The 15,563-nt window shown below is 50.7% G+C and overlaps 1 protein-coding gene across 1 annotated transcript in view; it reads left to right on the top strand.

Moving 5' to 3' along the window:
* MAMDC4 (MAM domain containing 4) overlaps positions 1–15,563 on the top strand; it is a 138,309-nt gene that overhangs the window by 1,623 nt on the left and 121,123 nt on the right. Inside the window, exon 2 of the mRNA XM_068248950.1 lies at positions 13,236–13,325. Within this exon, the coding sequence (XP_068105051.1) occupies positions 13,236–13,325 (90 nt within the window). The remainder of the gene's footprint in view (positions 1–13,235; positions 13,326–15,563) is intronic.

Genomic DNA, 15,563 nt, shown 5'->3' with positions numbered 1-15,563 from the left:
TGATACGCAAGCCCCTTCACCGCGGCAAGGTAACGATCACAAAGGGGAATTGACACGTACATGTCTTTTGTTTTGTTGTTGCAGCCGCAGTGCAGCCAGAAAAAATAGGCTGGCATGTACATGCACCAGAAAAATTATTATTCTTTTTGTTAGCGGCCTTAAAAATTCAGGAGTCCACCTGGATTCCTGGACTCTGTTGGTGGTGCCGGAGAAGCCAGTCAAGCGGCCTGCAGGCAGAGATGCTGTGTGGGGACTGAATTAGTCTTTGGGCAGGCAGTAGCCCTCCGGGATCTGTGCCTCATTCATTTTGATAAAGGTGAGGTACTGAACACTTTTTTGACCTAGGCGACTCCTCGCTGACAATGCCTCCAGCTGCGCTGAAGTTCCTTTCTGACAGGACGCTTGAGGCAGAGCAAGCCAGAAGTTGGATGGCAAATTGTGACAGCTCTGGCCACAGGTCAAGCCTGTGCACCCAGTAGTCCAGGGGTCCGGAGTGGGAGCCTGAGAAAGGGCTACCACCACACATCCAAGAATGGACCCAATGTGCTGTATAAGTAATGTACCTGCCCTGACCGTGCTTTGCAGACCAGGCATCTGTGGTCAGATGGACCCTTGACCCAACGCTGTGTGCCAGAGATGACACCATTTGCGTTTCAACAACACAGTACAGTTTGGGTATCGCCTTTTTAGAAAAATAATTGCTGCCTGGTATCTTCCACTGCGGTGTCCCAATTGCCACAAATTTTCGGAAGGACTCAGAGTCCACCAGCTGGTATGGTAACAGCTGGCGAGTTAACAGTTCTGCCAAGCCAGCTGTCAAACGCCGGGCAAGGGGATGACTGGCAGACATTGGCTTCTAGTGAAAGGTATGGGAATCAGGGTTCGGTTCCGGTCCGGAGTGGGAGCCTGAGAAACGGCTACCACCATATATCCAAGGAAGGCAGCAGGCACAGCACGCAAGTCCCAACTCTGGTAGGTAGTGACAAAAAATAACAATACAGGAGGACTCTTTCGAGGCCCTGCTGTATAGTGATGAGACGAATAAACTTGAAAACCTTTAACAACAATCTGTTATGGAGGGCAAGTCTGCCATCCATTCAAGTGAAAGGTATGCACTGACTGCCAGGTATAATACAATGTGCAGTCACAGATGCAGTGAAAGGTATGTACTGACTGGACTAATACAGTATGCAGTCACACAGATGCAGTGAAAGGTACACACTGACTGCTGGTATAATACAATGTGCAGTCAAACAGATGCAGTGAAATGTATACACTGACTGCTGGTGTAATACAATGTGCAGTCACACAGGTGCAGTAAAAGGTATGCACTGACTGCTGCTATAATACAATATGCAGTGACTCGTGGTATAATACAATGAGCAGTCAGACAGGTGCAGTGAAAAGGTATGCACTAACTGCTGCTATAATACAATGTGCAGTCACACAGATGCAGTGAAAGGTATGCAGTGACCGGTGGTATAATACAATGTGCAGTCACACAGGTGCAGTGAAAAGGTATGCACTGACTGTTGCTATAATACAATGTGCAGTCACACAGAGGCAGTGAAAGGTATGCAGTGACTGGTGGTATAATACAATGTGCAGTCACACAGGTGCAGTGAAAAGGTATGCGCTGACAGCTGCTATAATACAATCTGCAGTCACACAGATGCAGTGAAAGGTCTGCACTCTCACACACACACTCAGACACTGTTTAACACACACAGTATACACACAGTATACACACACACACACACACTGTACACACACACACACACAGTATATACACAGACACACACACACACACTGTATATACACACACACACACACACACACACACACAGCTATTTGAAGTGATTCTCACTCAATTGTCTGCCTCATTCAAAGCCCCCTTCCCCCCATCATACCTGCTTCATCCCAGGCGTCCATATGTCAACAGCTGGTCTATGTCTGTCCTGTCCATTCATCTAGGGCTGGCATTCACTATCCCCCATCAAATCCAGCAACATTTCACACGCGCAGTAAAATCCAGGCAACTCTGCAGGAAGCCGACACCAGTTCCGTTACAGTAGAAGTCGGCTTACTGCTGTCGCCTAGCTAGTGTTGGGCGAACAGTGTTCGCCACTGTTCGGGTTCTGCAGAACATCACCCTGTGCGGGTGATGTTCGAGTTCGGCCGAACACCTGATGGTGTTCGGCCAAACCGTTCGGCCGCATGGCCGAACTAAGAGCGCATGGCCGAGCGTTCCCCGAACGTTCGGCTAGCGCTGTGATTAGCCGAACGGGTCACGTGGTTCGGACCCGAACGCGCTCTGATTGGCCGAACTGTCACGTGGTTCGGGTAAATAAATACCCGAACCACGTCATATTTCCGCCATTTGTCTGTGGGTTTAGCTTTGGGTAGGCAGGCAGGGTAGTTCGCGCTCCAGCCACGCTAGCCAGGGTCCCCCCAGTCATTGTGTCGCTGCTGGGAATAGTAGTACACCGCTCGCTCAGCATTCTGTTTACTGCCACTCTGTGTACCTCGCTCAGCCACACTATATAGCATTCTGTTTACTGTTCTGTGTCTGCTGGGAATAGTAGTACACCGCTCGCTCAGCCACACTATATAGCATTCTGTTTACTGCCACTCTGTGTCTTCTGGGAATAGTGGTACACCGCTCACCCGCCACTGTATAGCATTGTGCTCTGTGTCGCTGCTGGGAATAGTGGTACACCGCTCACCCGCCACTGTATAGCATTGTGCTCTGTGTCGCTGCTGGGAATAGTGGTACACCGCTCACCCGCCACTGTATAGCATTGTGCTCTGTGTCGCTGCTGGGAATAGTGGTACACCGCTCAGCCACACTATATAGCATTCTGTTTACTGTTCTGTGTCTGCTGGGAATAGTAGTACACCGCTCGCTCAGCCACACTATATAGCATTCTGTTTACTGCCACTCTGTGTACCTCGCTCAGCCACACTATATAGCATTCTGTTTACTGTTCTGTGTCTGCTGGGAATAGTAGTACACCGCTCGCTCAGCCACACTATATAGCATTCTGTTTACTGCCACTCTGTGTACCTCGCTCAGCCACACTATATAGCATTCTGTTTACTGTTCTGTGTCTGCTGGGAGTAGTAGTACACCGCTCGCTCAGCCACACTATATAGCATTCTGTTTACTGCCACTCTGTGTACCTCGCTCAGCCACACTATATAGCATTCTGTTTACTGCCACTCTGTGTCTGCTGGGAATAGTAGTACACCGCTCACCCGCCACTGTATAGCATTGTGCTCTGTGTCGCTGCTGGGAATAGTGGTACACCGCTCAGCCACACTATATAGCATTCTGTTTACTGTTCTGTGTCTGCTGGGAATAGTAGTACACCGCTCGCTCAGCCACACTATATAGCATTCTGTTTACTGCCACTCTGTGTACCTCGCTCAGCCACACTATATAGCATTCTGTTTACTGCCACTCTGTGTCTTCTGGGAATAGTAGTACACCGCTCACCCGCCACTGTATAGCATTGTGCTCTGTGTCGCTGCTGGGAATAGTAGTCCACCGCTCACCCGCCACTGTATAGCATTGTGCTCTGTGTCGCTGCCGGGAATAGTGGTACACCGCTCAGCCACACTATATAGCATTCTGTTTACTGTTCTGTGTCTGCTGGGAATAGTAGTACACCGCTCGCTCAGCCACACTATATAGCATTCTGTTTACTGCCACTCTGTGTACCTCGCTCAGCCACACTATATAGCATTCTGTTTACTGTTCTGTGTCTGCTGGGAATAGTAGTACACCGCTCGCTCAGCCACACTATATAGCATTCTGTTTACTGCCACTCTGTGTACCTCGCTCAGCCACACTATATAGCATTCTGTTTACTGTTCTGTGTCTGCTGGGAATAGTAGTACACCGCTCGCTCAGCCACACAATATAGCATTCTGTTTACTGCCACTCTGTGTTTGCTGGGAATAGTAGTACACCGCTCACCCGCCACTGTATAGCATTGTGCTCTGTGTCGCTGCTGGGAATAGTGGTACACCGCTCAGCCACACTATATAGCATTCTGTTTACTGTTCTGTGTCTGCTGGGAATAGTAGTACACCGCTCGCTCAGCCACACTATATAGCATTCTGTTTACTGCCACTCTGTGTACCTCGCTCAGCCACACTATATAGCATTCTGTTTACTGCCACTCTGTGTCTTCTGGGAATAGTAGTACACCGCTCACCCGCCACTGTATAGCATTGTGCTCTGTGTCGCTGCTGGGAATAGTGGTCCACCGCTCACCCGCCACTGTATAGCATTGTGCTCTGTGTCGCTGCTGGGAATAGTGGTACACCGCTCAGCCACACTATATAGCATTCTGTTTCCTGTTCTGTGTCTGCTGGGAATAGTAGTACACCGCTCGCTCAGCCACACTATATAGCATTCTGTTTACTGCCACTCTGTGTACCTCGCTCAGCCACACTATATAGCATTCTGTTTACTGTTCTGTGTCTGCTGGGAATAGTAGTACACCGCTCGCTCAGCCACACTATATAGCATTCTGTTTACTGCCACTCTGTGTACCTCGCTCAGCCACACTATATAGCATTCTGTTTACTGTTCTGTGTCTGCTGGGAATAGTAGTACACCGCTCGCTCAGCCACACTATATAGCATTCTGTTTACTGCCACTCTGTGTACCTCGCTCAGCCACACTATATAGCATTCTGTTTACTGCCACTCTGTGTCTGCTGGGAATAGTAGTACACCGCTCACCCACCACTGTATAGCATTGTGCCATGTGTCGCTGCTGGGAATAGTGGTCCACCGCTCACCCGCCACTGTATAGCATTGTGCTCTGTGTCGCTGCTGGGAATAGTGGTACTGTATAGCATTTCTGTACTGCCACTGTACTGCTGCCAGTCAGCGTGTACTGTAAGGATAAGTGAAATGAGGAAGAAATCCGGTGAAAGAGGGAGGGGCAAGGGAAGAGGTGTTTCCCCTGACTGTTCACGTACAGGCCACAGGGGAGCACCCAAGAAAACCCACTCAATACCGCCCATGTTGTCCAGGACAACAACCCTCACAAATCCAAAAGAACAGGACCAGATAATTACTTGGATGACCTCTCAAGCGTCCAGCAGTGGGTTAAGCAGCACCAGCACATCACGCACGAGGTCCGAGTCCTCAGCCAGTTACAAGGAGCCAGTGGGCACAAAGCTGACACAACCGGCAGCGACACCACGCACACAACTGCCAGATAACCAGTCCGATGAATTACCTCAGGACACAATGGGGTATTCGCAGGAGCTATTCCCAGCCCAACAAACTTCCACCTTTCAAAGGTCAATGGAGGAACAGCCAGAAATGTTGTGCCTGGATTCACAACCATTAACTGTGGGAAATGCACCGCACACTGAAATACAAGGCGAGTCCGAGGAGGACTCGGAAACCCAAATCCCAGAGCAAGTTGGGCAGGAGGGGTTGCAATTGCAGGAGGTCGGCCGACAAGATCTGGAAGACGACGTTGGAGTGAGCTGCGCAGAGGTTGTTCTGGGGAGCTCTACTCCACGGCGGCGGCCCCCCACAATGACATATGACGAGTTTGAGGAGATGGAAGAGGAGGGTAAGGACAATGTGGACAGAGACCCAGATTTTGTTTGTGAACGAGAACATCGCCGTCGTAGCAGCAGCACAGATGAGTCTGTTGAAGAACCCACTGCTGCACGAGTTCGCCTTGTACCACAAGGTAGGCGGCGCGCAATTTCAGGCACCACAAGCGTGGAAGTTCAAGTGAGAGGCAAAAGAGGAGCAAACAGAAATCGCCAGCAAGGCAGGTGCTCCAAAGTTTGGGCTTTCTTTGAAGACTGCACTGAGGATGTTACCATGGCGATTTGCAAGGTGTGCAAGACCCGCCTGAGCAGGGGGAAAAGTATTAACAACCTCTCCACCACCAGCATGAGCCGCCACATGCTATCCAAACATCCCACTCTGTGGGCAAACGCGGCAGGACAGGGTACCAGCAACACTGCCTCCCTTGGGTTCACCAGACTCACCACCAGACCCGCCTCAGCAGCAGCAGTAGCCCAGCCATTGCGTGGTTCACAACATTCACAAACATCAGACGACGCTGACACTGTCACTTTCCGGAGTAGTGCTCTTGAGGTCTCCCAGTGTTCATCAAACACAACAACCAACAGCCCTTCCGTGTGCAGCGCTACGGTTCAGTTGTCTGTGTCGGAGATGTTTGAGCGCAAGAGGAAATTGCCAGCAAATGACCCCCGGGCCGTGGCAGTAACAGCCAGCATAGCCAAGCTTCTGGCCTGCGAAATGCTGCCATATCGAGTGGTGGAGACAAACAGCTTCAAGGGCATGATGTCAGTGGCCATCCCACGTTACGTGGTTCCCAGCCGCTACCACTTTGCGCGCTCTGCAGTGCCTGAGTTGCATGAGCACGTGGTCAGCAAAATAACCCGAAGCTTGAAGAATGCCGTTGCCTGCAAGGTTCACCTCACCACTGACACCTGGACGAGTGCGTTCGGCCAGGGTCGATACATCTCCTTTACCGCGCACTGGGTGAACCTTGTGGAGCCTGGCAGCGATTCCTCACCTGCTACGGCGCGGGTGTTGCCCACGCCGCAAACAGCTGCACCGCCGTCCCTCCCACTGGATAACAACAGCAGCACCTACCTCTCTGACTCCTTCTCCTCCAACGCATCTCAAAGCTGTACCTCATCCGGAAACGCTAACCCAGCAGCAGTAGGATCGTGGAAGCAGTGCAGCACAGCTGTTGGCATGCGTCAGCAAGCGTTGCTGAAGCTGATCTGCCTTGGGGATAAGCAGCACACAGGGGAGGAAATTTGGAAGGGAATAAAGGAACAGACGGATTTGTGGCTGGCACCGCTGGACCTGAAACCGGGCATGGTTGTGTGTGATAATGGGAGTAATCTCATTCGCGCTTTAAGGATGGCTAAGCTGACACACATCCCTTGCCTGGCGCACGTGATGAACCTAGTAGTTCAGCGGTTTCTGAGGACATACCCAGGCGTGGCCGATCTTCTGTTGAAGGTGCGTCGAGTGGCCAAACATTGTAGAAATTCCAGTACTGCTTCGGGGGCACTCGCCAAGATGCAGGAGCGCTTCAATCTCCCCCACCATCGCTTGCTGTGTGATGTCCCTACGCGCTGGAATTCTACGCTGCACATGCTAGCCCGCTTTTGTGAGCAGAAGAGTGCAGTGGTCCAGTACATGACGGCGCAGTACCGAGGCGCATCCGGACAGCTGCCAAGCTTCTGTGGATCCGATTGGGCCAACATGTTGGACCTCTGCCAAGTCCTCCAAAATTTTAAGCAATCCACGTTGCTTGTGAGCAGTGACAACTCTTCAGTCAGCATTACCATACCACTGCTGTGTTTACTGAAGAGGTCAATGTTGAAAATCAAGGAAACAGCTGTCATGATGCAACTGGGGGAATCTGAAGGAGAAAACGATCAGCGTGATGGTACCAACATCAGGCCATCCGCCTCAGGAAACGCTGGCCCCAGCAGCTATGACGAAGAAGAGGAGGAGGAACAGCTAGAGTTGGAGCAGGAATTTCATGCCACCACTGACGAGGGACAGAGCGGTGCACGTTGGACTTCCACAATTCAGCGCGAATGGTCAGCAGAAGCAGACCAGGAGGAAGGTGACGACTATGATGCATCACAACAACTATCACAACGCTCACAAGAGGATGATGAGGATTCTGGTAGGACTCTGGCACACATGGCTCAATTCATGCTAGACTGCATTGAACGTGACCCACGCATTGTGCGCATTCTGGACAACACCAATTACTGGGTTTATACCCTTCTGGATCCACGGTACAAACACAATGTTCCAAAACTGCTTGAAGAAAGAGTCAGACAGGTCAAAATGGAAGAATACCAGCAGGCCCTTGTGGAGACTTTAGAGAGGAGATTGACATCCTCCCCCTCCTCTAGCCAGTTGTACGCCGACAGACTGACTTCCGCAAACCCAGGACGACCAGGAGGGCAGCAAACAACGCAAGCCGCAGCTAGTGCCCAAAAGGGAATGGTATCGGCAGTGTCCTTGGAGTGGGAAAATTTTCTGACACCCATGCAGCAGCAGCCCACTGAACAGCAAGCGTGCAGATCCACCTCCAACACCGATCGCCTGGAGAAGATGGTCAAGGACTACATGTCAGATGACGTAGCTGTGTCGAACAATCCATCTGCACCCTTCAACTATTGGGTATCGAAGCTAGACACCTGGCACGAACTGGCAATGTACGCAATAGAGGTGCTGGCTTGCCCGGCAGCCAGCGTTATGTCGGAACGCTGTTTCAGTGCTGCCGGAGGCATCGTCACAGATCGGCGTATCCGCCTCTCCACAGAAAATGCAGACCGTCTGACTCAAATTAAAATGAATCAATCCTGGATTGGAAATGACTACGCAACACTCCAGGACCCCAACCAAGTAACATGACCAATGAACATCTGGGATGGTGTAGCGTTTCCGGTCCCTGTTTATTGAACCTCTCATCTGTATTACAATTATGACTGCATGGCGGCAAAAAGCATTGCTGCTATATCCGCACGCTTTTTGTCCTCATGCAAGGCCTGGGTTGTTGTGTCTCAAAAAGCATGGCCTTCTCCTCCTGTGCCTCCTCCTGTTCCATCACATCTGCTGCTGCTGGGTTAGCGTTGCCGCGTGGTCCCTGTTTTTTGAACCACTTATCTTTATTACATTTATGACTGCATGGCGGTACAAAGCATGCTATCCGCACGCTTCTTGTCCTCATGCAAGGCCTGGGTTGTTGTGTCTCACAAAGCGTGGCCTTCTCCTCCTGCGCCTCCTCCTGTTCCATCACGTCTGCTGCTGCTGGGTTAGCGTTGCCGCGTGGTCCCTGTTTATTGAACCACTTATCTTTATTACATTTATGACTGCATGGCGGTACAAAGCATGCTATCCGCACGCTTCTTGTCCTCATGCAAGGCCTGGGTTGTTGTGTCTCACAAAGCGTGGCCTTCTCCTCCTGCGCCTCCTCCTGTTCCATCACGTCTGCTGCTGCTGGGTTAGCGTTGCCGCGTGGTCCCTGTTTATTGAACCACTTATCTTTATTACATTTATGACTGCATGGCGGTACAAAGCATGCTATCCGCACGCTTCTTGTCCTCATGCAAGGCCTGGGTTGTTGTGTCTCACAAAGCGTGGCCTTCTCCTCCTGCGCCTCCTCCTGTTCCATCACGTCTGCTGCTGCTGGGTTAGCGTTGCCGCGTGGTCCCTGTTTATTGAACCACTTATCTTTATTACATTTATGACTGCATGGCGGTACAAAGCATGCTATCCGCACGCTTCTTGTCCTCATGCAAGGCCTGGGTTGTTGTGTCTCACAAAGCGTGGCCTTCTCCTCCTGCGCCTCCTCCTGTTCCATCACGTCTGCTGCTGCTGGGTTAGCGTTGCCGCGTGGTCCCTGTTTATTGAACCACTTATCTTTATTACATTTATGACTGCATGGCGGTACAAAGCATGCTATCCGCATGCTTCTTGTCCTCATGCAAGGCCTGGGTTGTTGTGTCTCACAAAGCGTGGCCTTCTCCTCCTGCGCCTCCTCCTGTTCCATCACGTCTGCTGCTGCTGGGTTAGCGTTGCCGCGTGGTCCCTGTTTATTGAACCACTTATCTTTATTACATTTATGACTGCATGGCGGTACAAAGCATGCTATCCGCACGCTTCTTGTCCTCATGCAAGGCCTGGGTTGTTGTGTCTCACAAAGCGTGGCCTTCTCCTCCTGCGCCTCCTCCTGTTCCATCACGTCTGCTGCTGCTGGGTTAGCGTTGCCGCGTGGTCCCTGTTTTTTGAACCACTTATCTTTATTACATTTATGACTGCATGGCGGTACAAAGCATGCTATCCGCACGCTTCTTGTCCTCATGCAAGGCCTGGGTTGTTGTGTCTCACAAAGCGTGGCCTTCTCCTCCTGCGCCTCCTCCTGTTCCATCACGTCTGCTGCTGCTGGGTTAGCGTTGCCGCGTGGTCCCTGTTTATTGAACCACTTATCTTTATTACATTTATGACTGCATGGCGGTACAAAGCATGCTATCCGCACGCTTCTTGTCCTCATGCAAGGCCTGGGTTGTTGTGTCTCACAAAGCGTGGCCTTCTCCTCCTGCGCCTCCTCCTGTTCCATCACGTCTGCTGCTGCTGGGTTAGCGTTGCCGCATGGTCCCTGTTTATTGAACCACTTATCTTTATTACATTTATGACTGCATGGCGGTACAAAGCATGCTATCCGCACGCTTCTTGTCCTCATGCAAGGCCTGGGTTGTTGTGTCTCACAAAGCGTGGCCTTCTCCTCCTGCGCCTCCTCCTGTTCCATCACGTCTGCTGCTGCTGGGTTAGCGTTGCCGCGTGGTCCCTGTTTTTTGAACCACTTATCTTTATTACATTTATGACTGCATGGCGGTACAAAGCATGCTATCCGCACGCTTCTTGTCCTCATGCAAGGCCTGGGTTGTTGTGTCTCACAAAGCGTGGCCTTCTCCTCCTGCGCCTCCTCCTGTTCCATCACGTCTGCTGCTGCTGGGTTAGCGTTGCCGCGTGGTCCCTGTTTATTGAACCACTTATCTTTATTACATTTATGACTGCATGGCGGTACAAAGCATGCTATCCGCACGCTTCTTGTCCTCATGCAAGGCCTGGGTTGTTGTGTCTCACAAAGCGTGGCCTTCTCCTCCTGCGCCTCCTCCTGTTCCATCACGTCTGCTGCTGCTGGGTTAGCGTTGCCGCGTGGTCCCTGTTTTTTGAACCACTTATCTTTATTACATTTATGACTGCACGGCGGTACAAAGCATGCTATCCGCACGCTTCTTGTCCTCATGCAAGGCCTGGGTTGTTGTGTCTCACAAAGCGTGGCCTTCTCCTCCTGCGCCTCCTCCTGTTCCATCACGTCTGCTGCTGCTGGTGCTGGGTTAGCGTTACCGGTCCCTTTTCCTGGAACCTCTTCTCTGTATTACATTTATGACTGCATGGCGAAAAAAAGCATGTTACCTGTGCAAAGAAACATGACATTTTCCACATTTAAAAGACAGTTTTTCCTTTGAAACTTTACAATCAATTTTCTCAAAAACTATAAGCTCTTTTTCAAATATTTTTTTCCCTCTTGTACCCACTCCCAAGGTGCACATAACCTGCTAATTTGGGGTATGTAGCATGTAAGGAAGCTTTACAAAGCACGAAAGTTCGGGTCCCCATTGACTTCCATTATGTTCGGAGTTCGGCGCGAAAACCCGAACATTGCGGCGATGTTCGGCGAACGTTCGCGAACCCGAACATCTAGGTGTTCGCCCAACACTACGCCTAGCAACATAATGCTACAGCCGTGCCTGTCATCTGTTTGATGACAGTGCGGCTGTTACAGCTCATAAGATCCACTCTACATAAGAGAAGGTCACAGAGGGGACTCTGGGAGGTTACTTTGGTGAGTCTGGGAGATCATTTATCAGGAGAGCAGAGGGCAAAGGAATGGGGCAGGCGGGGAGAGTGCAGAGGAATGCTCCCTCTAGGGGAAGCGCTTAGAGGCCGTAGCCTGTCCTGCCTCAGCCCTGCCCTGCACTGACTGCTGCTATAATACAATGTGCAGTCACACAGATGCAGTGAAAGGTATGCAGTGACTGGTGGTATAATACAATGTGCAGTCACACAGATGCAGTGAAAGATAAAAGAAGGTAGGGGGAACAGAGAGCGCTCCGATGGTGCATTAAACACAATGCACCATCGGAGCGCCCTCTGTTCCCCCTACCTTCTTGTTTTAATAGTAACTGGCTCCATCCAGTACAAGAGACAGGCACCGGGTGCATATTTAAATGGCCATAACTGATTTGTAGAGCGCAAGTACAAACTCTCTCTCTCCTGCAGTGAAAGGTATACACTGACTGCTGGTGGTATAATACAATGTGCAGTCACACAGGTGCAGTGAAAAGGTATGCACTGATTTGCATATAAAACAGTGTGCAGTCACACAGATGCAGTGAAAGGTATGCAGTGACTGGTGGTATAATACAATGTGCAGTCACACAGGTGCAGTGAAAAGGTATGCGCTGACTGCTGCTATAATACAATCTGCAGTCACACAGATGCAGTGAAAGGTCTGCAGTGACTGGTGGTATAATACAATTTGCAGTCACACAGGTGCAGTGAAAAGGTATGCACTGAGTGCTGCTATAGCACAATGTGCAGTCACACAGATGCAGTGAAAGGTATGCAGTGACTGCTGGTGGTATAATACAATGTGCAGTCACACAGGTGCAGTGAAAGGTATGCAGTGACGGCTGGTGGTATAATACAATGTGCAGTCACACAGGTGCAGTGAAAAGGTATGCAGTGACTGCTGGTGGTATAATACAATGTGCAGTCACACAGGTGCAGTGAAGGGTATGCAGTGACTGCTGGTAGAACAATACAATGTGCAGTCACACAGAAGCAGTGAAAAGGTATGCAGTAACTGGTGGTGGTATAATACAATGTGCAGTCACACAGGTGCAGTGAAAGGTATGCAGTAATGGTGGTGGTATAATACAATGTGCAGTCACACAGGTGCAGTGAAAAGGTATGCACTGAATGTGCTGGGCCTGGCACAGTATAGCAATTAGCAAAGGCCAGCTGCGACCGACAGGGCTGTATATGCAGTGTCAGTGGGCCACTCACACAAAAAAAAAACACATCACAAGAACATTAGTTCTCAAAAGAGCTGTTTTGTGGTGCTTTTCAGCAACAAATATCAGCAAGGAGCAAGCTAACAAGACCTAACTAAGCTTTCCCTATCTCTCCAGCAATGTCTCTCCCTAATCTCTTACTACAGGCAGCAGACAGAGTAGAACATGGCCGACGCTGCTGCCTTTTATAAGGGGAGGGGCTTGAGGAGGGAGTGCAGCCTGATTGGCTGCCATGTGTCTGCTGACTGTGATGTAGAGGGTCAAAGTTTAGCCCAATGATGTAGTATAGGGGGCGGGTTGAACTCGCTAAGTGTTCGCAGTTCGACGCGAACTCGCGTTGTTCTCGTGAATAAGTTTGCATGCGAACCGTTTGAGCCATTTCTATTCCTCATCCGATTTGCAATCTCGTTTCAGAATGATGACTCAGGAAATATTAAAGGTTCAATTAGGTCATAATACTCCTATATTGGGTTAAAGTACACTGTACACTCTATTGGGTTAATGTATCATTGTACTAATGATTGCTATTATCATCCACAGTGGCTGCAGCTTCCACCTGTGAGCTTAGAGAACAGAGTCGCTGCAACTTCGTATGTGACTGCTGGGATTGTTCTGATGAGCGGGACTGTGGTGAGTATACACAATGGAATGTAGCCTTTGTGGCAAGGCTTACAGTGTATCCAATGGGGTGTGGGGGGGCAGATGGGACATAGAGACATTGCTGCATGACATGCCTCCCCCCCCCCCCCGCATTACTCTCTGCCCCCTTCCCCCCATCGCCAGGCTATCGCCCCCTGAAATTGGCAACATGCAGCTTGTCGCCAATCTTGTGGGAAACGGAGGAGAGGGAATCCCTGCTGCACGCCCGCTGGGGGCGTTCCTGCACGCCTTCCTCAGCTGCCATTGGGCAGCTCTGTCTCTCCACAGCATCTCCTCCTGCTGCTCCCCCTCCTCCCTGTGAGATACACAGAGCAGCTCTTCCAGGGTCGTGACTCCTGGGGTCACAGAGCAGCAGGGATTGTGGCTACCTGCACTACCCAGCCCCCGGATCAGGTAGCATAGTTTCTTTTTTTTTTTCTAGTTTAAATTCCCACCTCGGGTTCCCTTTAACACATCATCCCAGATCCTAAACCATTTCTCTTCATTTTCTTGCTTTCTAGTGTGCAGGCTGAGATTCAGACCTGGAACTCTAGTGCTGCAAACCTAGAGTGCCAGCCACAATGCCCACATAAGTTCATTTTCATGGCAAAGAAGGACTTTGCCATTTGCCTCATCACTCTTTATGACATTCTGGAGCAGGGGCGTTGCTAGGATCCTAATGGATCCGGGGCACTTTTGGGCACTCCAGACAGAAATTGGGTGTGGCCATGCACCAGAATGTGGGTGTGGTCATGGGTGGAGCCAAATGTACCTGAACTTAACAGCGGTCTAAGTAAGCCCGCCTAGCAAAATGTTGGATGAAGCCCCTCTCCATTAATAAAAAAAAAAGCTAGGCAGAGTTACCTGGCTTCTGTGCTGGCTGGTCTGGCTTTCTGCCGGGTGGGCTGGCCTGCTGCCAGGTTATCTGGCAGTTCCCACATAGCATTCCCTGGCCGTCTAGTGGACCCCCTCCCAAGTTCCCACTGGCCTTCCGTTGAGGCACCACAACTCCCAGCATGCCCTCACAGAAGAACCACAGCTCCCTGCATGCCTCCATAAAGGCAACACAGTGCCCAGCATGGCACAACAGCACCTAGTATGCCCACATAGATGCACCACAGTACCAGCATACTCCTGATTAATGCATCACAGCTCCCAGCATATTCACTATTGAAACACCACAGCTGAATCTGGGGGACATTCGGGGCACGTGCCACTGATCTTTGGGGCTGGCAATGCCCCTGTTCTGGAGTAGATGCATATTGCCATCATAAAAACTGAAGCAGCAAACTTTGTGAAAACCAGTATTTGTGCCATTCTCAAAGCGTTTGGCCATGGGCATAACAATCACCCCTGCAACCCCTGCCATCGCAGGGGGGCCCGGAGGCTTTGGGGGCCCTCCTCCTCCCACTCCCTAACCCCAAGTGCAGCCATTGAACTAGAAAACCCTCCCCTTTTGCTCACAAAAACATCCGTGCCACTTCCTCTCGCCATACAAAGTAGCAGGAGTTTGTGTAATTTTTTCCTGTTTGCAGATGCTGCTTTACAGCAGAACACTCTCTGCTGCCATTCGCTAGCACCCAGTCATGTGACCCACATGGGTTTCTGGGTGCCAGGAGGCCCCATGCAGTGGCGTAGCAATAGGGGTTGCAGAGGTTAAGACTACATCTGGGCCCTTGGGCCAGAGGGGCCCCGTAGGGCTCTCCCTCAACCGCAGTATTAGATCCTTATTGGTCATGTGCTTGTAATAATCACTTGTATAGAAGCTTTAAATAGTAGTAACCATTAACAAGCTGTTCCCCATCCCCTTCTTGCACCCAGTGGCGTAGCTAAGGAGCTGTGGGCCCCGATGTAGGTTTTACATTGGGGCCCCCCAAGCACTCTATGCATAACAATTGATATGGCGCACCAAAACCTGCCAATAGCATCTACAGTGTCAGAGGTGCAAGAAGGGGACGGGGAACAGTTTGTTAATGATTACCACTATTTAAAGTATCTATAGAAGTGATTATTACCAGTATAGGACCAATAGAGAGGTAATACTGTAGTTGAGGGAGAGCCCTTCGGGGCCCCTCTGTCCCAAGGGCTCCGATGCAGTCGCAACCTCTGCAACCCCTATTGCTATGCCCCCGTTTGCACCTCTGACACTGTGGTTTTGGCACACCGTATCATTTGTTATGTATAGGGTGCTTGGAGGGCCCCGTGTGAAACTTGCACCGGGGCCCATAA

This window comes from Hyperolius riggenbachi, chromosome 8 (genome assembly GCF_040937935.1).
Source record: "Hyperolius riggenbachi isolate aHypRig1 chromosome 8, aHypRig1.pri, whole genome shotgun sequence".
In the NCBI taxonomy this organism is placed as follows: domain Eukaryota; kingdom Metazoa; phylum Chordata; class Amphibia; order Anura; family Hyperoliidae; genus Hyperolius; species Hyperolius riggenbachi.
Note: the sequence above shows the minus strand (reverse complement) of the source record. Positions and strands in the feature narration are given on the sequence as shown.